The sequence below is a fragment of the Cibotium barometz genome, chromosome 38 (genome assembly GCF_041138505.1).
Source record: "Cibotium barometz isolate CiBa-2024 chromosome 38, ASM4113850v1, whole genome shotgun sequence".
Lineage (NCBI taxonomy): Eukaryota > Viridiplantae > Streptophyta > Polypodiopsida > Cyatheales > Cibotiaceae > Cibotium > Cibotium barometz.
In genome coordinates this window covers 16,430,154-16,457,944 of record NC_141083.1, presented here as the reverse complement: position 1 = coordinate 16,457,944, position 27,791 = coordinate 16,430,154, and the positions used below count along the sequence as shown (strand labels likewise).

At 45.1% G+C, this 27,791-nt stretch overlaps 1 protein-coding gene across 5 annotated transcripts in view; it reads left to right on the top strand.

Moving 5' to 3' along the window:
* The window catches only part of LOC147616397 (PHAF1 protein At3g51130-like), a 62,984-nt gene extending 36,761 nt beyond the window's left edge, over positions 1 to 26,223 (top strand). The window contains exons 9-14 of one of the 5 annotated variants that reach the window (XR_015262491.1): positions 16,137 to 16,184; positions 16,309 to 16,422; positions 16,513 to 16,612; positions 25,333 to 25,405; positions 25,578 to 25,682; positions 25,798 to 26,223. Coding sequence is in view for 3 of the 5 variants with exons in the window: in XM_086777468.1 (XP_086633594.1) it covers positions 16,137 to 16,184; positions 16,309 to 16,422; positions 16,513 to 16,612; positions 25,330 to 25,400; positions 25,578 to 25,682; positions 25,798 to 25,854 (495 nt within the window). In the remaining 2 variants the exon portion in view is untranslated. Of the gene's footprint in view, positions 1 to 16,136; positions 16,185 to 16,308; positions 16,423 to 16,512; positions 16,613 to 25,329; positions 25,406 to 25,577; positions 25,683 to 25,797 lie in introns of those variants that run through there. The other 4 variants (XR_015262490.1, XM_086777469.1, XM_086777468.1 and 1 more) reach the window with 4 other exon arrangements.
* The last annotated feature ends 1,568 nt before the right edge of the window (positions 26,224 to 27,791 follow it).

Sequence of the window (27,791 nt, the reverse complement as noted above, 5' to 3'; positions counted from 1 at the left end):
CGCTAAGGTTCTCACCAAGGCTATTCGTACTGCAGGAAACCTGCTCGGCCTGCGTGTACACACCCAAGCCAGTCACTTGCTGCTAGCTCTGATACCAGTTGTGTGGGAGAGATAAAATTAGGGTTAGGTTAATTCATGTGGGAGACATACATTGAGAGAACAAGGGAGAGAGAGAGAGAGTTGTGGGGATAAGTCAACTCATCAATAGCATGAGTGTGTGACTCCCCTATCACACATGTATATTGCACTAGTACACATAGTGCACTTAGTACATTAAAAGTACTAAGTGTACTATGTACTATAACTTATGGGCTTGTACACACTATAAGGGTGGGCATAACGCCTTTACCCCAACAATAACAAAATCCAATTGACTGATCCTGTGGTCAAGAACAGCCAGAACCATATGACAAAGATCATTGTCCCAATCTCCCTCAGTCATACCTTAGTTCCAAAGGCAAAAACCATTTCTGTTACCCATAGCTGTAGACACAGTTATCCATAGTTGCAGTTATAGTTCAAGGTGCGGCCGACTATGAACCATACCCAACTTTACCATCTCATGTAACTAGTACACAATACCATAGAAGTCCCATAAGCAGATGTACTGTCAGCCTCAGTACCTCGGGTGAATACAAAGATGTCACCAAGCGACTCCTAGATGAAAAACTGAGCCCGTCTATAACAAGGGAGTGGAGGTGCTACCCCCCTCTTGAGCATCAGGCAATGCTCCAGACCCATGCTCTGCTGAACCTGAATGAGCCGTCGCAAGAGTCGGCTCCAACTCAAAGGCGTCAAGATAAAGTTGCAATAATTTAGGTGAATCTGCTAAGTCTCCTCCATCCACTCGCATCCATCGGTGAATAGTTTTGGGCGAGTTGGATGCTAAGAGTGGCTGCAGCAGCAAGTGGTAGGTGGCAAAGCTCTGATACCAACTGCTGAATTATGGCCTAGAGTTAAGCCTACACACAAGCTATGGTGGCTTGTGCTGAAACATGGCTATGGCATTGGAGAGAGAGAGAGAGAGAGAGAGAGAGAGAGAGAGAGAGAGAGAGAATGCACAAACAGGGTAAAAAACAAGGAGAATATCCTTTGGTCAAAGTAGAGATGGGTTGGCTAATCTTTCTTTGATAGAAGGTAAGAGTCTGTAGGAAACTTTGGCGAATGTTTGAAAATTTTCAATATATATGCTCACTTTTAGTGTAAATTTGGCGATTTTTTCACTGAAATTTACCCAAAAATGCTACCTTGGACTAATATATTTAAAAAGTTACCATTTTTTGGGTCTAAAATAGCCTAAGACTTTTTGGAAGACCCTTGAAAATGGCTAAATTTCGTCCCTAATTTTTTTCTTGTGCAACACAAATTAAGAGATAGATTTGCATGACTCAAATGATGTGACTTGTGTTATATTTCTTTACTCAAGTACAATGTTTTTATCGGCTTAGAGCCTCTCCTATATGACGTCACTGCTTAGGTCAGTACAGGTATAATATCTAGATATTTACATGCATCCCATAAGAGCAGGTTCACACACACATACCTATGAAGCCTTTTTAGAGGTTGTTCACACACACTTGAATGACTTCTGTACTTGGATAAGGCTTGTTCTTCAACAATACTTGAATGACTTACGTACTTCCTTGGCGCAGTGTAAAGTGGAACCTTTCCATGCCATGGGGATGTTTATGCATGGGTTAGATCCAGATTCCAAGTTGAAGGTCTCCAGGAATGGAGCCAAGAATTTGGAGGATGCTATTAAATTTGCCCAAAACTATGATAATATCCATGGTCACAAGCACACTCCACAAAAACCTCAGCAGGGATTTGGTAATAAAAAGGAATCCCATGGTGGTACTAAAAGCTCATCCGAACCCGACTGATCAATCTCAGCAAAGTACAAAGAAGGTTTGACAAGAATGCAAGGCAGCCCAAAAGGCGGAAGCAAAGAGCAAGTTTCTCTATTCATGAAATCTCAGGTAATCCTCGTATCTCTACTACTGAAATTCACCACTCGGAGCACAGTTTGTGCTGAGGATGCTCTTTGGGTACTTTGGACTTTGGCCAGCATGATCTCCTCAAGATGGAGGTATCTGTACTTTTTGATAATGACAATAGTCATAACTTTGTGAGTGGTTACTTGGTGTAGAAACTGCAGTAGCCAATAGTGGTGAGTGATCACAGGTACCAAGTGAACTTCGCACCGGACATGGCTCCGAAGATTTGGGACAAGATGGTTCTGAACCTTTAATCCTCATATCTCTACTACTGAAATTCACCACATGGAGCACAGTTTGTTTTGAGGATGCTCTTTGGGTACTTTGGCCTTCGGCTAGCATGATGTCCTCAGGATGGAGGGTTTGATCAAGGGTTGGTAGATATCTGGAATTTTTGATGATGACAAAAGTCTAACTTTGTGAGTGCTCATTTGGTGCATAAACTGCGGTTGCCAACAGTGGTAAGTCACCAACCACAGGTACCAAGTGAACTTCGCACTGAGCATGGCGTCGAAGATTTGGGACAAGACAGTTTCGAACCTAGGGTTGCGTATGGGCGACTATCGCGAGAACCTTGACTTCCACCTCATGACCCTTGATTGGGTTGATGGAATTTTGGGAATATCTTGGTTCAAGGATAAAAACTCTACATTGATTGAAAACCATATCATTACTTTTGTACGTAATGATTATCATATTGTAATTAAGGATCCCCATTTTGTACCTCCTCAAGGAAGGATATTCCTATGGTATCAGCTATTGATATGAATGAACAGTTAACATCGTCTGAGAATGATGTGTATCTGTGTCGTTTGAGTCTGTTTAAGTGCAATATATCTTAAAGGTTCAAGATTAACGGGTGGGCTCTTCTGATTGTAAGATGTGTTACATCGACAACACCATCATAGAATCAGATGAATCTCGTGCATTAAGGATATTAAATGTGAATTCGCAGATGTGTTCCCAGCTGATTTGCTTGACGGTTCACCAACTGAGAGGAACGTGGATCATGCTATTGAGTTATTGCTTGGTAGTTGGCCTTACACGAAACAACCTTATCAGTTTACTCAGATCGAGGAGGATGAGATTCAAAGGTAATTATAGGCTTATCTCGAGCATGGGGTTTGTGTGGCTAAGTAAGTCTCCATGGGGGCACTAATGCTTTTGTCCAGGAAAAAGGACGGCACAATGCACTTCTATGTGGATTACAAAAGGCAAGCTCACGGTTAAGAATGGGTATCCATTGCCCTGCATGGATGATCTCATGGATTGGCTTTGGGGAGCGAAGTACTTCAAGAAAATCGATTTGAGGTCAAGATATCTTTAGATCTGGATTTGATCTGAGGATGTGCTGAAGGCAGGTCTTCGTACTTGGTATGGTCACTATGAGTTTTTGGTCTTGCCATTTGGTTTGACCAACGCTCCAGCTACTTTGCAACAAATGATGAATGATTTACTTTGTCCATATCTGGGAAAGTTTGTCGTGGTATTCCTTGATGTCCTCCTATTATAGTAAGTCATTGCACGAGCATGTGGGGCATCTCAAGGTTGTCTTGCGAATATTGAGGCAGGAGAAGGTTTATGCAAAGGAATCCAAGTGCGACTTTTTTAAAACAGAGCTCCTTTATTTGGATGTGATATGCAGCGGAAGTCTTTGTACTGGATGATCCTGTCACACAAATGCTCACACCATCTTCTGTATCCTGAGTTTCGTGAGTTTAGCAATCCATTTCATTACTTCAAAGTTTTAAAGAGATGAGAGAGAGAGATATGAGAACTGTACACCAGATTGGGTCCCTAAAGCCCCCTATCCCGATAACGAGATAGTATTTGCTTTATTTCTTTAGAGAGAATGACTGTGGACTGTAGATAAGCCAAACGCAAGATCTCGGAGGATCGGAGAGTGGCTGATCTGTACACTGCTGTAGAAACACCTCGATGACCTGATCTCGAGCCTATGCACTCTTCCCAAGGGCATGAGGAAAGGCTGCACACCTGAGGCTGAGAGAAGAAGAAGGTGGACTGTTCTACACTATGTTAGAATGCTGAAAACACTTATGAATGCTGTGTTACCTTCACCAGATGACTGCTGCATGTGTGGATGATGCATAGAAGGCTGGACACTGATGCAAACTGCAGATTCAGGGCTGGAAACTGCTGTAGACTGAATCTTCAGGGCTGGAAACTGCTGTGGACAGAAACGCTGAAGTGTAGAGGTGCTGAGGAACTGAAACGCAGACCTGTAGGGCTGCTGGACTGCAAAACGCAGGTGTTCTGAAGCTGCTGGACAAAAACGCTGAGGTCCTGAGGCTGCTGGACAGAAACGCATGCATGTACTGCTGAATTGGAGACTGTAGAGGACTGAATCAGGGCTGCCTTGGTGCTGAAACAGGCTGATTGGAGGCTGATAGCAGGCGCCTAGGGCTGACTGAAGCTAGGGTTTCTGAAGGGCATGGAGAAGCAAGCTTATGGGCTCTAGGGCTGGATTAGTCTTGGGCTGAAAGCAAGAAGGAGGAGAGCTCTTAGCACAATGAAGACTGAATGAGAAAAGAGGCTCTAGGCAAGCCTATTTATACTAACTGGAGGTTGGTCATTTAATAAAGTTAATATTTATAAATGCCCAATAATGCAAATAATGCTAAATAAATACTAATAAATATGGAAAAAATACCAGATAAATCCCAGTAAATTCCCTAAGGCTTCGGGGATGTTCTAAATGATGCACAGGCATATGAATGCATATTATGCAGGATGCATAGTGCTTTTTGATGCAAACCCTAAGGCTTCTACTGACTCTACATGCATGAATGATTCTCTCCAAGTGGGTTAAGAGACTTGACTGACTGACTGACCCACTAAGGCTAAGGAATGACCTACGTAGCTCGTGCTTGACTTATCCTGGACTGAGGATGTACAATGGGGTCACGGCGTACGACAATTATCATCCTATTGGGTTCTAAAACTGTACAACTGATGCACTTCTGATGATGAGCCATCTTGTCACCATGCACTGAGTGCAGAGTGCATGTGACATTCCCTCCTGATTAGCTTGGCGGCAGGTTCATGGCTTCAAGTAGTCCGCCAATAACTGGGGGTACTCCTGGAAGAACTCCTCGTCGAGCCATACGGCTTCGTGGGTGCCTCGATCTTGGAACTTCGTATAGAACTGACAAATCCGTCGACCGGAACCATGCTTCCATCGATGAAGAAGGATCTGCTCAGGCTCAATAACTTCTGCCTCGACTACCACGTCTGGTTGCTGTTTATCTGAAACATCAAACACTTTTGGACCAACATATGGTTTTAGCCAAGAAACATGGAAAACATCATGCATTGTCCAACTGGCAGGCAACTTTAACTTCATTGAGACATCACTTATCTTCTTAACTATTGGAAAAGGGCCAAAACTACGGAATGAAAGCTTGGGACAACGTTTGCCCACTTGTTTCAATCTCTGCTTCATGATACGCAAATAGACCCAATCCCCTTCCTTGAAGTGGACATCTCGTCTAGATTTATTTGCCTGTCTGCTATATGCTTCCTGAGCTTTGGTCAAGCGGTCCTTGACTGACTCAATAATCTCGGAAAATGCTTCCGTGGTTTTATTAGCCTCTAAAGATGGAGACACCATTCTCGTCAAAAGAGAAGAAAAACGGCGACCAAAGGTTGCTTCATATGGAGTCCGTCCGACACTGGATGAATGAGTGTCGTTTAAGATAGCTTGGACCAATGGAAGATAGTGCTCCCATTTGGACTGCTGGTCATGACAATATGACTTGAGGACATCAAAGGCCAATTGATTATAAACTTCTGTCTGGCCATCTGTCTGGGGATGAAATGCACTAGACAACTGCAACTTAGTTCCAAAGTTTTCAAATAATGCCCTCCAGAAATGCGAGGTAAACTTGGAATCTCTATCTGATGTTATGGTGCTAGGCAAACCACAAATTGGATACCAATGCTTGAGAAACAGACGGGCTACGTCCTCGGCTGTGGCCGTATGCTTGCATGGGATGAGCATGCAGAACTTACTAAAGCGATCCACAATGGTAAAACACTGAGTGTTACGGGATCCAATGGATGCTGGTAGAGGCCCTACAAAGTCCATAGATATGTCGATGAAAGGTCCGTTGGGGATAGGCAAAGGTTAAAGTAAACCTGCCATTCTTTGAATGGGGAACCTTGACTTTTTGACAAATCTTACAGGCTTGTACATGTGCATAGACATCACGCCTCATCTTTGGCCAATAAAAGGATTGTTCTAATTTCTCGAGGGTACTGTTGATACCCCTATGTCCTCCAACTAAGGAGTCATGGGCATCGTGGAGAAGAGCGGAACGCTTTTCCCGAGTAACACAGAGACGGTTCTTGTAGAACAACCAATCGTTCTGTACTGAATAGTGGCCAGGCTCAGAAGTGAGGGCCAAACTATACTGAGTACCAAACTCGGGGAGTCGACATATTGGTCTTTCATACTATCCAAGTCCTTCCCCGTGATTTCGAGAATGGTAGCTTCTTGGACTTGCTGGACTTTCGACTGAGAGCATCTGCTATTGGGTTATGCTTACCAGGGATGTATTCAATCATACCTCCAAACTGTTGGAAGATTTGACTCCACCTGGCCTGTCGATCACTCCACTGGGCACTTGGCATAGTCTGAAGCCACTTAAGTGCTTGGTGGTCTGTTTTCACTGTGAAAGCCTGTCCATAAAGAAAAGGCTTCCAATGTTTGAGCGCTGTGATCACACCCAAAAGCTCGTTGTCATATACCGAATAATTCTTTTCGGCGACATCCAACTTTCTGCTGTAATATGCCACAGGTCTATTGTCCTGCTGGAGGACTGCACCTATGGCTATATTGCTGGCATCGGTGATGCCCTCGAAAGGTTCGTCCCATGATGCTAACTTTAATACAGGTGCTTCTGAGGCAGCTTTCTGGAGTGCACGGAATGCATCAAGTGCCTTACCTGTAACTGAGACTTTTTGCTTGCGAGTCTTCACCCCCTTGAGCAAGTCGGTAAGAGGTGCTGCAAGGTTGGAAAACTGATGGACATGGGTACTATAGACCTGACAAAGACCTACGAATGAACGGATTTCTTGGGCGGTCTTAGGAATGTCCCAATCTAAGATCTCTTGAACCTTTGATGGGTCCAGTCTAATCCCATCGGAACCGATGATTAGCCCAAATACTGAACTTCCTTAACACAAAAGATAGACTTTTTGGCGTTTATGTAGAGCTGATTATCTCGCAAAAGTTGCAAGACTTTTTCCACATCTTTCTCATGCTGCTCCGCAGTGGCTGAGAAGACTAGTATGTCATCAAGGAATATGAAAACACACTTCCCAATGTGGACTGCGAAAATCCTAGACATCATCTTATTGAACGTTGCGGGTGCATTTGTAAGCCCAAAAGGCATGACTACGAACTCGTAGTGACCACGCTCTGTCCGGAAAGCTGTTTTTGGAATGTCAGCTTCAAAAATGCGGACCTGATGGTAACCACTCTTGAGATCGATCTTAGTGAAAAACTTAGCACCGTCTAAACGCTCCAAAATGTACTCTATCCTGGGCATAGGAAACTTATTCTTGATAGTGAGTTTGTTTAATGCCATGTAGTCTACACAAAGGCGTGCAGACTTGTCCTTCTTTTGGACAAATAGGATAGGTGCAGCAAATGGGGAGGAAGAAGGCCGAATGAATCCGGCTCGGAGAAGCTCAGATAACTGCTTTTCCAACTCGCCCTCTAAAGTCTTGGAAAGACGATAGGGAAACCTGCTAGGAGGATCTGATCTAGGGACCAAATTAATGTGATGGTCCTCAAGGCGAGAGGGTGGGAGACTGGGCGGGAGATCGTCCCTAAGCATAAGGGAGGGGTTGTTTGAGCACGAACATAAAGGAGTGCTCCTTCTGCTCCCTTGCGGATAGCTCGTCTGGCCTGGAGATGGGAAATCAATGGGATGCCAAGAATGCTTCTATCCCCCCTTTTCATGACAGGCTCAGGAAAACCTTTACAAATAGTAAAAGTGTCTTGCCCCCAATTGGGAATAGGCTCATATTGACGGAACCACTGAATTCCTAAGATCATGTCACACTCTAACAGAGGGGAGACGATATGAAATCTCGTTGAAATGAGGCCTTCTGAACTTCAAAGGCAAATTGCTGTGCCTTCTGGGAAATGTGGGTGCGAAGACCAGGTGTAAACCCGTCCACATCCAGATTTTATGGGACTAAAGTGCAGTTCAATTTATTAGCCAACATATCGAAAAGGACTACAAACTGTCGGCCCTGGGCAGAGCCATAAGTCGGATAAACCTTTCCCTGTCTGTGCAGCTGATTGCTGGTGCTGGGGTTTGGTACTGGACTGAGATGTCTGCTTGGGCTTGCCCCCGTTGAGCTTCATTTCTTCATTGTGAGCGAGAGTCAAAGTCCGGTCATATGTACTTGGTTCAAAGTTACGAACTGTGAACCGAATGTTGGAGTCCAATCCACGAATGAATTGCTCCATCTTGGCCTGCTCAGATAACCCTAACTGCTGTGCTAAAGTAATAACCTTACCGGAAAACTGAAGCACTGGGGATCCGTTCTGTCTGAGTCCATAGAACTCGTCTTTCAGACCAGTCATGTACTGGGGCGGGAGAAATCTGGTCTTCAGGTCATGGACAAAGATGTCCCAGTCAAAGGCTGTGACACCTGTGGCCTGGTCTATATGAATACTAGACCAATGCTGCCACCAAGTGACTGCCTCACCGGTGAGATGGGGAGCCGCTAAGTGGACTTTGTCTTGTGGGTCTGTGATCTTAGCTAAAGGAAAATGAGCATTAAACTGATGAATAAATTGATTAACTGAAGAATGATCACACTTACCATCATACTTACTGAAATTTGGTTGACTGCGAATGATGATGGTTGATGCTGCTGCGGGCTGCGGGCTGCTGGCACCTATGACTGGGGAGACTGAGGAGAGCTGCTGATACCTCAAGTGTATGGCCTCCTTTTCCCGTTGGTGTTCGAGTAACATACGTTCTCGATCAAGCTCACGTTGGTGTTCCCGAGCGGCGAGTTCAGCCTGACGCCGGTCTTCGTCGATCCTGCGTTGGGCTTCCTCATAGTCCCGTCTTTCTTCTTTTTCTCTTCTCCTTCGGGCCTCGTCCTCTCTCCTTTGTTGTTCCATCTGAAAGAAGAGGGAGATGTAGTCGGGTGCTGCTGGAGGTGTAGAAGGACGTGCTGCTGCTGCCTCCAAGAGTTGGAGACTCTCCATGAGTAGGTGGTTCTGAGCTCTAAGAAGAGCTATGGTGTCTGCTGTAGGCGGAAGGACAAGGTCTCCTTCGGGGGAGACGTCTTCCGGCTGATGAGTACTCTCTCCTGTAGACATGATGCTGAAGTCGGTGGTCGTGCCGGAACGCAATCTAACCATCCAAGGATGCCCCCACGCTAGGATACGGTGTGTGTGGATAATCTGAATCTGATACCAATGTGATATGCAGCGGAAGTCTTTGCATTGGATGATCCTGTCACACAAATGCTCACACCGTCTTCTGTATCCTGAGTTTCGTGAGTTTAGCAATCCATTTCATTACTTCAAACTTTTAAAGAGATGAGAGAGAGAGAGATGAGAACTGTACACCAGATTGGGTCCCTAATTACCCACGGAAGGGCCCCCTATCCTGATAACGAGATAGTATTTGCTTTATTTCTTTAGAGAGAATGACTGTGGACTGTAGATAAGCCAAACGCAAGATCTCGGAGGATCGGAGAGTGGCTGATCTGTACACTGCTGTAGAAACACCTCGATGACCTGATCTCGAGCCTATGCACTCTTCCCAAGGGCATGAGGAAAGGCTGCACACCTGAGGCTGAGAGAAGAAGAAGGTGGACTGTTCTACACTATGTTAGAATGCTGAAAACACTTATGAATGCTGTGTTACCTTCACCAGATGACTGCTGCATGTGTGGATGATGCATAGAAGGCTGGACACTGATGCAAACTGCAGTTTCAGGGCTGGAAACTGCTGTAGACTGAATCTTCAGGGCTGGAAACTGCTGTGGACAGAAACGCTGAAGTGTAGAGGTGCTGAGGAACTGAAACGCAGACCTGTAGGGCTGTTGGACTGCAAAACGCAGGTGTTCTGAAGCTGCCGGACAAAAACGCTGAGGTCCTGAGGCTGCTGGACAGAAATGCATGCATGTACTGCTGAATTGGTGACTGTAGAGGACTGAATCAGGGCTGCCTTGGTGCTGAAACAGGCTGATTGGAGGCTGATAGCAGGCGCCTAGGGCTGACTGAAGCTAGGGTTTCTCAAGGGCACGGAGAAGCAAGCTTATGGGCTCTAGGGCTGGATTAGTCTTGGGCTGAAAGCAAGAAGGAGGAGAGCTCTTAGCACAATGAAGACTGAATGAGAAAAGAGGCTCTAGGCAAGCCTATTTATACTAACTGGAGGTTGGTCATTTAATAAAGCTAATATTTATAAATGCCCAATAATGCAAATAATGCTAAATAAATACTAATAAATATGGAAAAAATACCAGATAAATCCCAGTAAATTCCCTAAGGCTTCGGGGATGTTCTAAATGATGCACAGGCATATGAATGCATATTATGCAGGATGCAGAGTGCTTTCTGATGCAAACCCTCAGGCTTCTACTGACTCTACATGCATGAATGATTCTCTCCAAGTGGGTTAAGAGACTTGACTGATTGACTGACCCACTAAGGCTGAGGAATGACCTACGTAGCTCGTGCTTGACTTATCCTGGACTGAGGATGTACAATGGGGTCACGGCGTACGACAATTATCATCCTATTGGGTTCTAAAACTGTACAACTGATGCACTTCTGATGATGAGCCATCTCGTCACCATGCACTGAGTGCAGAGTGCATGTGACATTGGATCACACTTAGGATGGTATACGTGTAGACCCAGACAAGGTGAGACAAGTTCTTGAGTGGCTAGTGTTGTGTTCTACACGGCAAGTGAAATCCTTTTTGGGTTTTACTGGTTTCTTTCGAAAGTTTATCAAAAATTATGCCAAGGTGGCTGCACGAGTGGTTGGATACCTTAAGGGACTTATGAAAAAGAAGGGCAAGAAAGTCCTCCGGTTATTTGAAATGAAGTCCTTAACAGGAGCTTTGAGGCTTTGAAAGAGTTGGTGACGACAGTACCTATGTTGCATTTAGTGGATCCTAGCAAACCGTTTGTCGTCGAGATAGATGCTAGTGATTTTGCCATAGGGACAACTCTTTTCTAGGATGGTTGGCCCGTTGCCTTGAGAGCAAGCTCACTGAGGCAGAGATGCGGTATCCGACACAAGAGAAAGAGTTGCTAGCAATCATTCAGTGGAAACATTAACTCTACGGTTCCAAGTTTGCTGCATGGACTGATCATCATTCCTTGAAGTACATTTGTGACCAAGGAGATTTGCTTGGTCGCAAAGCCAGGTGGGTGGAACTCATGCAAGAGTTTGATCTTGAGATATGATATCGCAAGGGATCTAGCAACTGAGTTGCAGATGCACTTAGTTGGATTCTTGAGGTTAATGCCTTGTCAGCTGAGATATCGATTGATCTTTATTTTTCTCTTCAAGGGCTTTGCTAAGAAGATTGTTTTTTTGGAAAGATCTTGTAGCTAGTTCAAATTGGCGACAACGCAAGGACAACTCAAGAGATCTGGGAGGTCTGGATAACTCGGTGAGCCATACCGAAGAGAAGATAGCTCAAACAGGATTCCATTAATAATGGATTGTTAATGTGAAAGGGTAAAGTCTGTGTGCTGGACGTCGATGATATGATATTGCAAGGGATCTAGCAACTGAGTTGCAGATGCACTTAGTTGGATTCTTGAGGTTAATGCCTTGTCAGCTGAGATATCGATTGATCTTTATCTTTCTCTTCAAGGGCTTTGCTAAGAAGATTGTTTTTTTGGAAAGATCTTGTAGCTAGTTCAAATTGGCAACAGCGCAAGGACAGCTCAAGAGATCTGGGAGGTCCGGATAACTCGGTGAGCCATACCGAAGAGAAGATAGCTCAACAGTAGCTTTATGCTGTGATTCATGCTCTCAAGGTTTGGAGACATTATTTATATGGCTCCAAGTTTGTGGTATTGACTGATCATCAGTCAATCAAGTATGTGTGTGATGCAGATGATTTGAGAGGCAGGAAAGCTCGTTGGGCAGAGTTAATGCAAGATTTTGATTTTGAGATCCGTTATCGGAAAGGGTCCATGAATAGTATTACAGATGCGCTTAGTCGGATTAGAGAGGTGAATACTTTGTCGTTCACCGAGATTTCTACTGACTTATTTCAGTCATTGAGAGGGCTTTGCAGGACTGATAGTTATTTTGGTCCATTTTGGCAGAAGATCCAGGACGGGAGCTCATTGATTGACCAAGACTCGATGACTGAGCAGTCTACCATTCAGGCTGCAGGAGGTCAGTGGATGATTCGAAATGGTTTGCTATTCCGTAATGACAAAATTTGTGTACCATAGATCCCGGACATTAGGTCCAAGATTCTTAAGGAGTGTCACGACGCCCCTTCTGCTGGACACCGTGGGGTACACAGGACGCTATCATTAGTGAAACACACTTTTTATTGGCCGAAGATGAAAGGGTATGTAGAAGATTATGTTCTCAAGTATCAGATTTGTCAGGCAAATAAAGCTGAACGCTTTAGACAGGCTGGGTTGTTGCATCCTTTACAAATCCCAGGTAATAAATAGGAAAGTATTTCCATGGATTTTATTACCGGATTGCCAAGAACACATCAAGGCCACGATTCTATTTGGGTTGTGGTAGATCGCTTGACAAAAATGGCTAGATTTTTACCGACCCGGAAGACTATTATAGCTACGCAATTAGCTCGGCAGTTTATCGAGCAATTGTTTAGACTGTACGGGTTACCGCAAGACATAGTCAGTGATAGGGACTCTAAGTTTACGAGTGATTTTTGGAAACTTGTTTTTGAGAAGTTGGAAACAACTTTGAATTTGAGTTCCTTTGATCATCCTCAATCTGATGGCCAGATTGAAAGAGTGAATCAGATTTTGAAGGATATGCTTCGAGCATATGTATCCAAAAGACAGAGTTCATGGGAGGATTATCTTCCTATGATACAATTTGCATATAACAGTACTAAGCATACGAGTACAGGGTTTAGTCCTTTCATGCTTATGTATGGTTTTCAACCTAGATCACCTGTTACAGTAGGATTCTCAGGACTTCAGCATGATGCAGCACGTAATTTTTTGCAAGATATGCAGGAAATGTTACAAGTTGCGAAGGAATCTATTAGAAGTGCTCAAGACCGAGACAGGTTTTATTCTAATAGACATCGTTCACCTAGAGAGTTCTCTGAAGGAACGATGGTGTATTTGCGAGTTCCGAAAGATTTTGAGACTTTACGGACAGGTCGATCTCCGAAATTATCCCCTAGATACTGTGGACCATTTCGTGTTACACGACGGATTGGTTCAGTTGCATATGAATTGGATTGGCCTTCTCATGTGAAAGTTCATCCTGTATTTCATGTCAGTAGACTTAAGGAAGTACTGGGTGGAGCAGATCAGTTAGTTACTCCTCAAGAAATTATAGATGTCCAGGACATGACATTTGTTCCGCACGAACCTGAAAAGATTCTTGGATTTCGTGAACGAAGATTGCGTCATACGCTTATCACGGAATACAAGATCAAGTGGAAGGATCGTGTTGAGGAGGACGCTACGTGGGAGACATTGACTTCTCTTCAGAGAGATTACCCTGGCTTTTTAGTGAGCTCAGGAGTGAGCTCTTAGAGGAAGGGGAGTATGTCATGTGCACAATGTGTATCTACCGTGTGCTATACGCATGCAAGACTAGTTTCGAGGCTTGGGGAAGCTTGGAACTAGGCAGGCTGATTGACGAGCTGAGTTAGGGAAATACTAACGGGCGGGCACCCAAGTATGGACAGGCGGCCGGTCAAGTGTGGACGCCCGATGACCGGCCAAGAGCCTATAAAAGGGTGGCCAAGGTTAGTTATTGTATGATAGAGAGTCTCGCGAGTTTGTGAGAGCTCTATGGTCTTGGAGCCTGGATCTAGTGCAGACGTGCACCTGCTTTACGCAGCCGAGGCCGACAGCAGTCTCGAGGCCCGCGAGGGCAGCTTCGTGGCGGTATGGGACGTCGCGAGGAGGAGATTGGTCGGTACGTCAACCTAGTTAGCTCAGCTCGTGGCTCGGTGGGAACAGCCAAGACTGTGGGCTTGCCCACGGCTGTCATGGTTGGGAGGTGAGTCAGGCCTGCACCCCCTTGCTTGTTTGTTTGTTCGTTTGTTTGCAGGATTCGCGTTTCGAACCAAGATCGATCACGAGGGGATCCGTGGGGATTTGACATGAATCAACTGCTTATTTTGTAGACCAATTATACATGCTTTATGGTTCGCCTAAGGAGATAGTGAGTGATTGCGGCCCTAAGTTCATTGTAGGATTTGGAAACTAGGTCAAGTATGTCTTCCTCTTATCATCTAGAGAGTGATGGTCAAGCTGAACGAACTTATTAGACTTTGGAAGATATGCTATGGGGCTTTGTTTCAAAATGGCAATCGGAGTGGGAAAGGTACCGTCCACAACTTGAATTTGTATACAATACTAATAAACATTCGGCAACAGGCTTCAGTCCTTTTATGCTTATATACGGTTTTCAACCACGATCACCGATTGCTATAGGTTGAGTAAATTCCAAGACTGGCAAACCAGAGATTTCTTGCAGGATACGCTGGAGATGCTTAACCTTGCTAGGGAGAGTGTAATGATGGCTGAAGATTGAGCTCAGACTTGTACTAACTTTGAGGGTCTTTGACGTTGGTTCTTGGGTGTACCTGAGAATACCTAAAGATTCCAATACTATGCGTACAGGGAAACATTACATGTTGTCTTCCTGGTTTGTGCGGTCCGTTTAGTATCGAATGGAAGATAAGTGATGTTGCGTACCACCCCTAACTTCCTCGAGAGATTATGATTCATCTTGTCCGTTATGTGAGTAGACTGAAAGCACGATCAGGTGATTCTGATGTAATGGTTTTCATTCAAGAACTAGTTAAGGAAGAATGAACCGCCTACATTCCAGGAGCAGTTTCGGATCAATGCACTGAGCATTCAAGACGTTCTGCTTATGATGAGTATTTGATTTACTGGAGGGGAAGGTCTGAGGGGGAGGCTACATGGGTATCTGTGAGGAATCTTAAAGCCCAATACCTCGGCTTCATTGCTGAGGACAAAAATGGTTCTTAAGGGGGGAAGTATGTTACATCCAGGATAGGTGCACACTAGCGTGGGGTCAAGTTGGAGGCTGGACATCGGGCACGTAGTGGTGGGGAGATATCCCTAATGTGGGAAGAGGAGGCATAGTTATAAGTAATTATAGGCTTAAAAGCTTATAAAAGCACTGAGGCTAATTATAAAGCCTAGTGGCTTATGTAAGTGAAACCTAGGCTCATAAGTTATTACGATCATTTGGTTTGACATTGTTGAGCATGGCCCATTGGGGATGTTCACCGCGACACGACACTTGGAGGGTGTGGCCTGGTGGTATTGGATGCCAGGTCTTACTGCGGGGGAGCTTTTCCAAGGATGTAGCTATGGCCTCTAGCTCGGGGAAGAGTCTGGAGGACTCTATGGCTGGGAGGTGAGCCTTAAGCCTCGCTCCTACGTCAGATGGTTCCAGGGCTAGGTCTAAGGAGACCTTACATTCCTCCTCTATGGGTGTAGGTGGGAAAAGGAAATTGTTGAGCATGGCCCATTGGGGATGTTCACCGCGACACGACACTTGGAGGGTGTGGCCTGGTGGTATGGGATGCCAGGTCTTACTGCGGGGTAGCTTTTCCAAGGAGCCTCTAGCTTGAGGGAGAGTCTGGAGGACTCTATGGCTGGGAGGTGAGCCTTAAGCCTCGCTCCTACGTCAGATAGTTCCAGGGCTAGGTCTAAGGAGACCTTACAGTCCTCCTCTATGGGCGTAGGCGGGAAAAGGAGAGGGAGGGGAGGAAGAGAAGGGGGGGGGGGGGGGACACGCTGCCACGCAGATAGCTCCAATACTTTTTAAAGATTGACTTTTACACTTGGTGATTGATTTTTAACACACATGGAATTTTACATTTAATAATTGATTTTCAGGATGTTTGGGTGGAGCTAGGTCGACCTTGTGGAATCCATAAAAAGCAGGTATTATTCGTTTGTAAGGAATCCTGCAAACTTTTGAGTTTTTCTACTTACATTATCTAAAATAAGCATTACTTTTATCTTTTGGTTAGCATTTACTTATCTATAAATCGTGGAGTTGTGATAGGTGGATCCAATGGTGATTCATTCGGCATCTGATTCTAAACCAAGGACAACATTATGTGGGGATTATTTTTATAATTACTTCTCACGAGGGATCGATATCTTGTTTGATGGCCAGGTGATGATATATTTTGTTTAGTCTATTGATAGCTTGCTCAGCTATGCGTTTATATATCATCTTTTGAGCTTTGGTGTTTGATAAATTTAGACGAATCGTATCAAGAAATTTATCCTGCACACGAATTTTCCTGGCCATACTGATTTCAACTCCTACATCAAGTGTAACTTCATCATCCATTGTCCATCTTGTAAGTTTTTTTGAAAAACTCTTCTTGTCCATTGCAATTTTAACACATCTTTTGACTTTGTTTTTGCTTACGATTAGCTTATGCTTTCACTTCTCCATCTTTTATAAAATTCAGGAAGGGCCTTGCATCTTGTGCATATCACGTGTGGGCATACACATGCATGCTTACCCCCCCTTTCCCCCTCAAAACAACACAGCTGTGAGAGAGAGAGAGAGAGAGAGAGAGAGGGAGAGAGAGAGAGTTATATTAACGTCTTCAAAAGACCCAAAGGGTCTATGAGACTGAAATGATGTGAACATATAGTGTCCATGAAATCTCGTGAGAGAGAGAAACTTATATTAACTTCTACGGAAGGCCAAAGTGACCCATGAGACCAAGATGTAATACAAGGACCATGAAGGTCTTAAGCCAAATATCTTGTCAAGCAAATAAAAGACTGAGAACAAAAGAAAATCACACTAATCTAATCCTCTAGCATATCTAGAATGCCATACATTGGACTAATTCTGTCGGCGTTCTCTTGAGTTGCATTGGAGTCAATTCTTCAGAGATCCATATCTTTGTGTCTTTGAGTACTTTTGATTGTATGAGAATCTCGATCTTCTGGGCTTTGGTGGGGTAGTTGACTATTGCATGATTACCTTGTTGTGAAATGCTGGCACGGCAATGATCCCAATCTATCATTGGTGTTTTGGCGAATTGGTAATCTAGGAATCCCTCCTCTTCTCCATCTTCACGTAAACTACCCACGCGGATATGAAGGGCCGTTGACTGCCTCAGTTTTCCTTGATTTCGGCTGTGACTGACTTACACATCTTCTTGGACCACTGACTTCATGCTGTTCACGGTTTCTTGTAAATCGAGAGAGAGAGAGAGAGAGAGAGAGATTGATTTTATTAACGTGTGCAATCTACCCATCCATTGTGGACCCAGCTTCTTGGCCTTCGACTGCCTGAGTTCCTTTTCCTGGACTTCGGCTGTGACTTGCTTACACAAATCTTCTTGGACCACAGACTTGATGCTGTTCAATGTTTCTTGTAAATCTTGAGAGAGAAAGAAAGACAAAAAGAAAGTTATATTAAACGTCTCCTAAAGACCCTGTTACGACCAGGGTTCAGGTTGCATGTAGTAATAATGACACATGTATAGAAAGGATATGGCAAGTAAATGCTCTCATGCCATATGTACACTTATGTGTACCTATACTAATATAAGTGTTTACTAAGGTCTATAACCATTCATTTAATCCTAACACCTATTGTGCCCCTAGCACTTATTTATGTGTACTATCCCTAATATATCATGTACATTACACCACTATTTTTCCTAATAGAGATATGCCAGAGCATTGAGGAGGCATGGGAGGCTTATTCTTTTGGCCTTGGCATCGTTGCCCTTGAATTGGCCCATGCTTTACAGGAGGTTAGCGAGATTCTTCAGGCGGCGGCCGAGGACAGACTTCAAGCCTTCCATGAGCAAAAGAGAGGTCTGTGCCCGCAGTCCTGCTTCTCTTCAGTGCCTTGAGGAGTGGACCCCCAACAACCACTGGATTGGTGCATAGATGGCCGCTGCCCGCATGTCCCTTAGTGCCCTGGAGGACAAGAGATTGGAGTACAGATATCATGTTAGAGCCTCCTTATGGACCTAGGCAGGGGATGAAGTTTGAAGTGATTTCTTCTTGGCCACCACAGGACCACATCACAGGTAGGACGATGTGCGCAGCCTCAGGGCCCTGATGGAATGGTGGAGTCGGACCCACCTCGGGTTTGGGCCATCACCTTTGATTCTACTGCTTGCTTCTCATAGTGGACCCTAACTCCCCCCCTCCCCCAGTGCAACAGAGCATGCAAGTCAGAGCGTTTAGCAGCACACGAAGGTGGTGGTATGGGCAGCTGTGAGTACTTTTCTGGATTCTCCCTTCTCCATCAATGAGTTGGGGGAAGCACTGCAGGCTCTTGCTTGGGGGAAGTGCCCATGTAAGGATCGTGTTCTCCTTTCCCTCTTCTTGCGGCACTGGAATCACATGAAGACTGACAGCCTACTTTGGCCGGCCATTCCATCGGATTGCGCCCCCCCCCCCCCTCCCCCCCCCTTCTCTGTCGTGTGGCCCAACAAAGAAAAAAAACCAAAAAAGGGGAGTTAAAGCATCAAAGAGCAGCATTTTGCTGAGTTCATCCTGGAAGTGTAATTGGAAACATTGCCTTTGAAGGATATAAAAGGCTGCATACCCCTAGCTTACACCAGCAATTATTTTCTTTTAAAATTATTCGTAAGTTCAGATTCATCTGGCCTTATGACGGTATATATACTTTAGCAACTCTTCCTGGTCCCTTCCGAAATTGGTTTGCGGTTCATCACCTCATGAGCAAGTAAGACTACATCATTTCCATCTGTGGCAAGTTTCGTCAACTTTTGGTCTTGAACCCCCAGGAGGACTCCATGGCAGCCGCCCCATTATCCACGATTGAGGCCACCATCCCTTGCCTCTCTTTTTCAGAAGAGGATCTCTAGCTCCTTGCTTCGATAGTTGCTTCTTTGGAGGCCTCCACCTTGGTATGCAAGATTGTGGGTAGCACACAAACAGTTTAGGGATCTGTTACAAGCAAGCCCTCTTGGTGCGCTTGGAAAGATCACTACTATTCATCCCTTGGGGTGTGGCTGCTTCGGACACAGTCATGCAATGGAGCCACGTTGCAGCGTACAGCCCATACCTTCTTTGTGAGGTGGCAGTATGGCTTCGACCTGGCGTCCGACCCTTTGGTTGGCGTCTCAAGCTTTCCTGTAACACCTGTAATAGTTTGCTTTCGAGGTCCTGGGAAGGAATACCTTACTCTCCTCCCAATGATAGGTGGTGCTATCGGGAGAGTGATGGAACACCCCCCCCCCTTTTTTCGGTTCGATGGCTGGGATTCCATCCTTTCGTATCTGCATTGTCTCTCCGGGGTCAGTGCCTCACACCTTTTCGCTCCCTAGTCTGGGGGGGGGGGATATATATTTTGCACAGAGTCATAGTTGCATTCCGTGCCCGTACTCATCCAATGTGTACCTTGAATACTTTCCGTACCTTGTACGGATAAGGTATGCGTACCGAACATGAGGTTCAATGTACAACACTTATTTGGCCCGTTTTTTAATTATTTTAGTCAGTGGTCATTGCTCGGTAGTTAATAGATTAGTTTTCATTTTAGCATTACCATTTTCTTTCATGCTAATTTTGTATGGATGGTAGAAATTCCTTATTTTACTCTCTCTCTCTCTCTCTCTCTCTCTCTCTCTCTATATATATATATATATATATATATATATATATATATAGAGTAAAAAACGTGAGCGTACCTGAAGTACTTATCTTGATACTTGTACCGTACACGTAACATACCGCACCGTACCTAAAGTACTCAACCACTATGTATAGAGTTGAGTACTCTGGCCTCCCAGGCCAATGTTTCATCTGTCGACAGATGGGACACCTCGCTAGAGCTTGTCGTTGTCGGCAGTCTAGGGGGCCGCCTCCCATCCCAACCACAGTCACGAGACCGTGATATGAGCACATTATGGGAGTTGAAGTGGACAAAACACTTACTGTAATTTTTGGATAACAGGATGAGAAGAAAACATACACGCATCAATACAAAGATTTGGATTTCATCTTGAGTTATAATTACACCTCTACACTAATGGATCATTCTTGTGCTAATTTTATGGAGGATGTTTTAACTTAATGGAAGTGGTGAAAACTGGAATCAATAGTAGGGATCATCACCCTTGAGCACATGGATAGTCACAAAGCTTTGCACAACCTCACTGGCTAAGCTCTCCCAACACCACACATTTTTGTGCATTGCTTGCAACCTCCAAGATCTAGCTGTACGCTTTGTGGAAAGGTGCTCAGGAACTGTGGACAATCTGGTGCTTTATGCTTTCTCACCTTGGATTCTTTGTAAAGCTTCTATGTAATAAAGAAGTTCCTATGAGGGCCTGGCCGTTCCGGCTCAATGTGCTGTCTATTTATATTTGGTGGCTTCCTACTGTTACTCTCTGTTTGCTATGTGAAGTGTTTCTCTTTTGTTCCGGGTCCCCTGTTGGTTACAGTGGTATCAGAGCATAGGCTTCCTCGGAAGTAAAGGCTTCCTTCCAACAATGAGGAAGAGAAAAGATCAGAAGTGGGGACCACATGGCTGACCAAGGCCTAAAGCATGTACAAGCATTTATGCAACCTTTGGTACCATATTAAAAAATATAAGAAAACCCTGACACCAATCTCTTTCTTCTTCTCTCTCCTCTGTCTTAATCAAGCTTAGGGTTGTGGATCAACACAGCAAGGCTTTCGTGCATGCAACTGAAACCGATCCCGTCAAGTGGGAAAGATTCTGTTGGACACCCACACTCGTAATAGCACAACTTAATACCACAATTTGAAATGGACAACTTAATTACAACTTGAAATTGAATTGAAATGAAATGGATAAATGGACACCAGCACTAGGGCCGGAACGGGCCGACTCCCCCCTCAATATATGATATATTTATTGGGAGTATTTAACAAATACAATGCTTCATGGGTTCCAAGAACCAGATGATGTCCATGTACATATGAATACAGTACCAAACAAATAGGCTCGAAGTCGACGTTCGAAGCAGAACGACCACTAGCGTGGTCCAGTCTCTACGGTCCTGTGCTTTCACTGGACTCCGCGGAGAGCGCCCAACCGGTGTTCCAGGACCACGCACAAACAGGCGCTCCCGTACTAACACCTGGCTCTCCCGATCTCAGCACCTTTGGACTGAGGTTCTCCAATAGCTTGGACTACCCGGCACCGAACGGGTGTTGCCGTGGAGAGAGTTCTTTATCAGATTTATCACAAAATACTTTACTTAAATCTGAAATTCACTTACTTGTGGATTGTAGTTGGAAGACCAAAAAATTCATGGTGTCAATACGTAGTTACTTGAGAAAAACACCATGATGCAGTAGCATGTCGAGAGGAGTAGCTGCCTGAAGAAAAGTATGGCCTCCTGGCTGCAGAAGCACAACTAACAAAAGGAGGAACAGCAGCTACACATGGAAGGTACAGCCGCCTGAGAAGTACATACTGTGGACAGCCGCCTGCTGCTGGAGCACAGCCTGCTGGTGGTGGACAAAAGGCCTAGCTGCAGAATATAATTTGTTGGAGATGTTCACACACCCTGCTGGTGATGGATACACAGCCGGCTGCTGTGTAGTGCAGCAACTAGTAGTGCAGCTGCCCAAGAGGGAAACGCCGTAGGCTGGTGATCATGCGCACAGCCGCCTAGGGGAGCAATTCAGAAGTCGCCTGGGTGTGCAGTTCAGTAACGCCTGGCTGCAGTGCACAGCCGCCTGGCTGTAGCCTGAAGAGGAGATGGCCTGGAGGAGCAGCCGGCTGTAGCAGAGCTGAAGCGTAGCCTTCAGGTGGTGGCAGCTGCCTCTGTGTAGGCAGAGCAGCCTGCAGGAAAACAGGCGCAGCCACCTGTAGGGGAGGAAGTGCAGCTGCTGTGCAGGGGAGGCAGCCGCCTGTTGGAGAAGCAGCTTGCTGGTCCGAGGTGTTTTGGGACTCTACTTGGCTTCACATAGCTAGGTTCTTATTTAGGGAGCTAGAGGCGACATATTTCCGCTTTCTCACTCGGTCCGGCAGGGGTGCCCTCTAGCACCATATCTCTTCTTGTATGTTGGTGAGGCCATGAGTAGTTTTCTCTTCACCGAGGAGATTGGGCTCCAGGTAGTGCGTCTTCCCATCCGCGTGCAGGAGCTGCTGCTTGATTCTAAGTTCGTGGATGACACGGCAGCATACTTGTCGGGGGATGAGGGAACCTCCAGAGATCGCTGAGGCGATTTGTCGTGCATTTGGAGCCCATATCAACTAGCACAAGCTGTGTGGATTTTGGGTTGGCTCATCGCCTGCTCCAACTTGGCGTCTAGTTGAGGCTTTTCAGTGGGTCTGGAGGGACACTCTAGTTCATTACCTGGGATGCCAGGTTGGCATTGACATGTCCCGTGAGCAGCAGCTAGCCCCTCTTCTTTTGAGTATTTAGAAGAAGGTGATATACTGGAGTTTTACCCGGCTTTCCTTAGCTGGCCGAGTTGTGGAGGCGAACCAAGTTCTCCTTGCCACCATGTGGTACATCACCTCTTGTTGGTCTTTCTCCCAGGCCTATATTGTTCAAGTTCAGTGTTCAATCCGCAACTTTCTGTGGGTTGGCACTGACGAGAGACTTGCCGTGGTTTGGAGAGTGATCATTCAGCTGTGATGGAGAGGGGGCTTTGGCATCATCAACCCCTCCATTCAGAGTCGTGCCCTGCTGGGCAAGCTGATTGTTCGAGGTCTTCTTTTGGGTGGTGAGCCTTGGAAGGACTTCCTCCTCGCTAGGATCCTCGCCCGCACCCCGATCTTGGGAGGCCCTTGGCCTCAGAGCATGAGATGGATTTTCATAGAGATGCGGTTAGGAGCTTGGCAGTTGGCACTTGGTTCGCCATTGGGGGTAGACGAGCATTATGTCCGAGGTGTGGCATCCCCAAGTGTCATTGTCTTTGGGATTGCCCGAAGGCTCAGCAGGTTTGGTAGAGGAACCTCTGCCTTTCCTCTATGGATTGGGCTCCTGTCGGCATTCTTACGTGGGGCACAGTTGCTTGGGCCATTGAGACCGTAGTCGTCATGCCATACGACGAGGAAGGTAGCCCTTTAGGTCTCTCACCTTCGTATTTCTGCAGAGCCAGTTCCAGCTCCACCTACAGGTCACTGGACTCCAGGTTCTAGCCAGAGATGGGAGATTTGTAGCAATATAGCTGTGTGGCACAAATGGAGAGCTCGATGCAACAAAGCCATCAAAGGCGCCAACGGAGTCCATCCGGAGTATCTGGCTCGATATCAATCATACCCTTTGTGGTTAGTGGGGGTAGCTTTAGGGTGGCTTAGACCGCATGCGGAAGCACGGGGGGGCCTTCCGGAGGATCGGGTGTCACGGTCCCTTTCTCACCAATAGTGGTGGTGAGCCCACTTGGCACTCTAGACCACCTGTGGTTGTTTCCCCCTCCCCCCATTGTATGAGATAGCCTTCTCCTCCTAGAGTGGCCAGCTGGAGGAGAAGAGCATTCTCCTCTTCATAGTTGCATTCCATACTCATACTCATCCGCTCAGTACTTTCAATAGGTATCATACCGGTCCCGTGCTTTCCGTACACGTACTTTAAAAAAAAAAAGTTTAAAGTGACTAGTCACTAATAACTACTAGTGAATACATGGTATGTAGGTTGATGTTGAGGAGCTGGAGAGTGACATCGTACGTGATGAGCCGAAGGAGATACACAAATAGCTTCACAGAGAGCTTGAGGGCATTGATAGACAAGTCACTCGAGCTCAGTCTCGAGCTCTCACGACCACTTCCCTCACTTCTTTAGCTCAGCAGAGTCGTTTTTCCACCTCTAAAGGCACCAAGGTTTATAACATATATTTTTAATTATATATACATTATTTTAAAAAAGTTAATGTACTTAAAGTACTTATTTTGATGTGTACTTTACGTACTCGTATGCATACCGTACCATACTGTACTGTACCTAAAGTACGCAACCACTATGTATCTTGACTCTCGCTTCCCATTTGGGGACGAGTTTGTACTTAGCCATTTGGCTGTTATATTAGTAACTAATAGAAGGATCTTTTTCCTGCCCCCGGGGGGGGGGGGGGGGGGGTGGGGGCGGGGGGTGGAGGGAAGTAGGAAAGACTACATCATTTGCTTGAAGTACCATAGTCACCATAACCAAAGCCAAAGTGGTGCCAATACCTCCCTTTCTGCTTGAAATGCCCCTCAAGTTGGTCATCTACAAGCCAAAGGTGGTTGATAGTGGGTACCCTTGTTTCATCTCTATGTTGCTCCTAATTTCTTCTATCTAACCATCTCTTGCTCGCATGTTGTTGCCCAACAATAATCTCATACAATGCTAGATGGCCCTTATTCCCTTGGGACCAAATTCATTGAAATTAGCATGTCCAATTTTGACGTGGGACCGTGTCAAAACGCTTCCTTGAAATCTACAAAGCAATGAGGGTTAGTTTACAAACTTAAAGGAGTTTTATGAAGAAGCTTGGCCTCGTAAACTTTTTTGGATGAGAACTATACATACTTTCTTCCTTAAAGGCTCCTCCCTATTCTAGTCGTAAGAATGAAAGAGCTTCCGATTACATGCGTGGAAACCTAAAGGTTTTTTTCCTAGGTCAGTTTTGGTCATAGACTTGATAAGCTTAACAATTGGACTTTTCTTGGCCCAAGATCAAAAAGGGGATGTACCACCTTGAAGATGTCACTTGCTGGGTAGATTTGTTTCTAGATAACCTATGTATATTCTTTAGGGACTCTTTTGTTTGCAAACAATTGGAATCCCAATGGCTATGCTCCTTGCAAGCTTCTATCTTTGAGTTGGTGGAACATTAAATTGGAATCTACAGCTGGTGGGTGGAGGGTTCGGATCTCTGGGGTGGGGATGCCTGGCTCTCTAAAGAAAGAGAGAGTGAGAGCGTACAAGATCCTTTGATGGCCTAAATGGTGAAGCCTCCATGTGTGTGTCTACCTCCATGTGTGTGTCTAGGTCCTTAAGAGTTTGGGGGTAGAATAAAAGCTTGGTTTCCATTCAAGGAATTGTGTGCTTTAATTGGATCCATCACTTCTTTCTCCTTCATCTTATTGTGGCTGTGTTTCTTTCAGCAGCTGATGATGGGGACATTCAAGCCTCTTCAAACTACATACTGCCAGAAACAAAGTGGAATCAAGTAAAGGTATTGTGAGTGGCAAACAAGGGAGACAGTCACTTAGTACAGGGAGCTGCAGTTGCCTGAAAAAGGAGCTCATGTCAACATTAGGCAATATATAATGCAGTTAATAGCTGGTTGTAGGCCCATTATATGATTTTTTGCCGTAGCATGACCACCATGGCTCTTTATATGTGTATGCAGGAGCTGCTTGGAGATGGTGGCCGTGCTGCAATACAGACACAGGGTTCTGTAAGCAACCCATTTGGCCCTACGTTTGTATACAGCTATCGCAACATTGCGCTTGAGGTTTGTCAACATTTTATAGAGTTCTTCATTCACTAAGCGACTGCTGTAGGGAAAATCAGTTTTAGCTGCTTCTCTATATTCTGCTGTTGTTTATACTAACTATGACCTCTATCAGGTTATGAAGAATGGGCACATAGCTACAGTCACGTTGTTTCAATCCAACATGGCATAGGATAGACAGTCTAAATAAGGTGTTAATAGTGTACAGTTTGGGGATGTGTAAAAATTAGACTGTAAAGAATGGGGCAACACACCTTGCGTTTTGTATACATGATTACTGGTCAGAAGTTTCCCTATGTAAATGTGTGGAGGAGACCTGCCAAATAGAATGTTTGGTCGTCTGACCTGGGGGGGTGTAAAAACTTTCTTTGGATTCAGTGGGCTAAACAGTAATTTGGACAAAGTATTATTTTGTTTGGTCTTCTGACCTGGGGGGTGTACAAACTTTCTTTGGATTCAGTGGGCCCAACAGTAATTTGGACAGAGTACTCTCCTTTTGTATCTGTGACTAACTGATTTAATCAACAAGCTGTATTAAGTATACTGAGCTAAGTAATTCGCATTTTGTTTGCCAGACGTAGATGCTAATAGAACTCTCTCTCTCTCTCTCTCTCTCATTGAGTTCGGCCTCTAGTAGACGTTAATACAGCTTTCTTTCTTTCTTTCTCCCATCGTTGTCCCATCTGTTTCTTATCCTGGAAGCCATTTAGTGTGCACGAGCACACACTTACACACTTGAAGGCAGGCTTATGTTGAATCGTTTAACTTCTTTTTAGAAGAACACAAACTTGTTATCTAGAAGTTGAAAAAGTTCTTGAAAATTGGGGGCGAAATTCTTTAAAGCTCTAGCTTGCCAATTATGATTGAGTATGGTAGATTGCCTCTTCTTTTCTATTCTAAAAGTAGGTGAAATTTACAGGTAACACCAACTTCACATTTGTGAGCATCATGTTGCAGATGCTCAGAATTGTACTTTTATGAACATTTGTTGGAGACGACGATGGTTGCTATTGAAAAGGAAACTATTGCTCCACACACATACCTTATTAGTGCAAAAAAGCGATGTAGAAATAGAAAGCAACCCTGTAGAGAGAAAATATGTTCAAAAGGATGCTTTAGAGGGGAAAAACATGAGTATGGCATCCTCGGATAGGTTGCATTGCATTTTTTTGGGGGGGGGGGGGGGTGGGGTTGTGTGCGTTGCAACAGGGTCCCATTGTGCCGGGTGATGCCTTGTTCTTCAAGAAAGTGTTCGAGACTCCAAGTGTGAATGCACTCTCGTTGGTTTCATAGTGTGGTCTATTGAAATCGAGACTCCAAGTGTGAATGCACTCTAACTCCATATGAGATGCAGCCTCTGCATGAGATGCATCCCTCACGAAAGATGCAGCCCCTCAACACGAGATGATGTAGTCCTCGCATGTGAGAGACTAGATGACTTCTCTCATCGATCGGTCTCAAGAGCAAGAGGCTTTATGACCATCTATATAGGTCCAGAAACTACATCTTTAATGGGTGTTGCCGCCGCAAGGCAATAGACCTTTGTGCTCATTGCCAGTGCCATGGGAACCATGATACAACTGTACCACTTGAACTAGTTCCTCTTCAAACAACACCAGTGCAACAATACTTGATGACATTGCTAGTGGACTTCGAGAGTCCAAAATAAGAGAGCTACGAGTCATGTGAGAAATACAATTTATGTGGATATATCCAGAGCAAACCCAGCCATTGACTATGCCTCCTTGTTCAAAGCTATGGTGCAACAAAGGGTGAGAGAGTTTAATAACATGTCATGCATGCTACCTCTTCAATGTTCCATTATAAGGGCTCACATCGTGTTGCTGAGTGTCTTCATAGAGACACATAGAGTCGTCGTTGCACCAAGTATCCCAACTCCATTCTCGAATCCAGTGCCAAGGTGTACTTATTTATACAATCCCCTTTAATTCTATGTGACAAGGCTACAAATCAAGTCGAGGATAGTTCCAAGGCACCTTGAAAAGCACGCAAAAACGCATTAGTTATCAAGGGCAACAACGTCATGACCATTAAAGGTGGTTTGGATGGTAGCTTCAAAGTCACCTTCCTTGTCATGGGAGACAACAT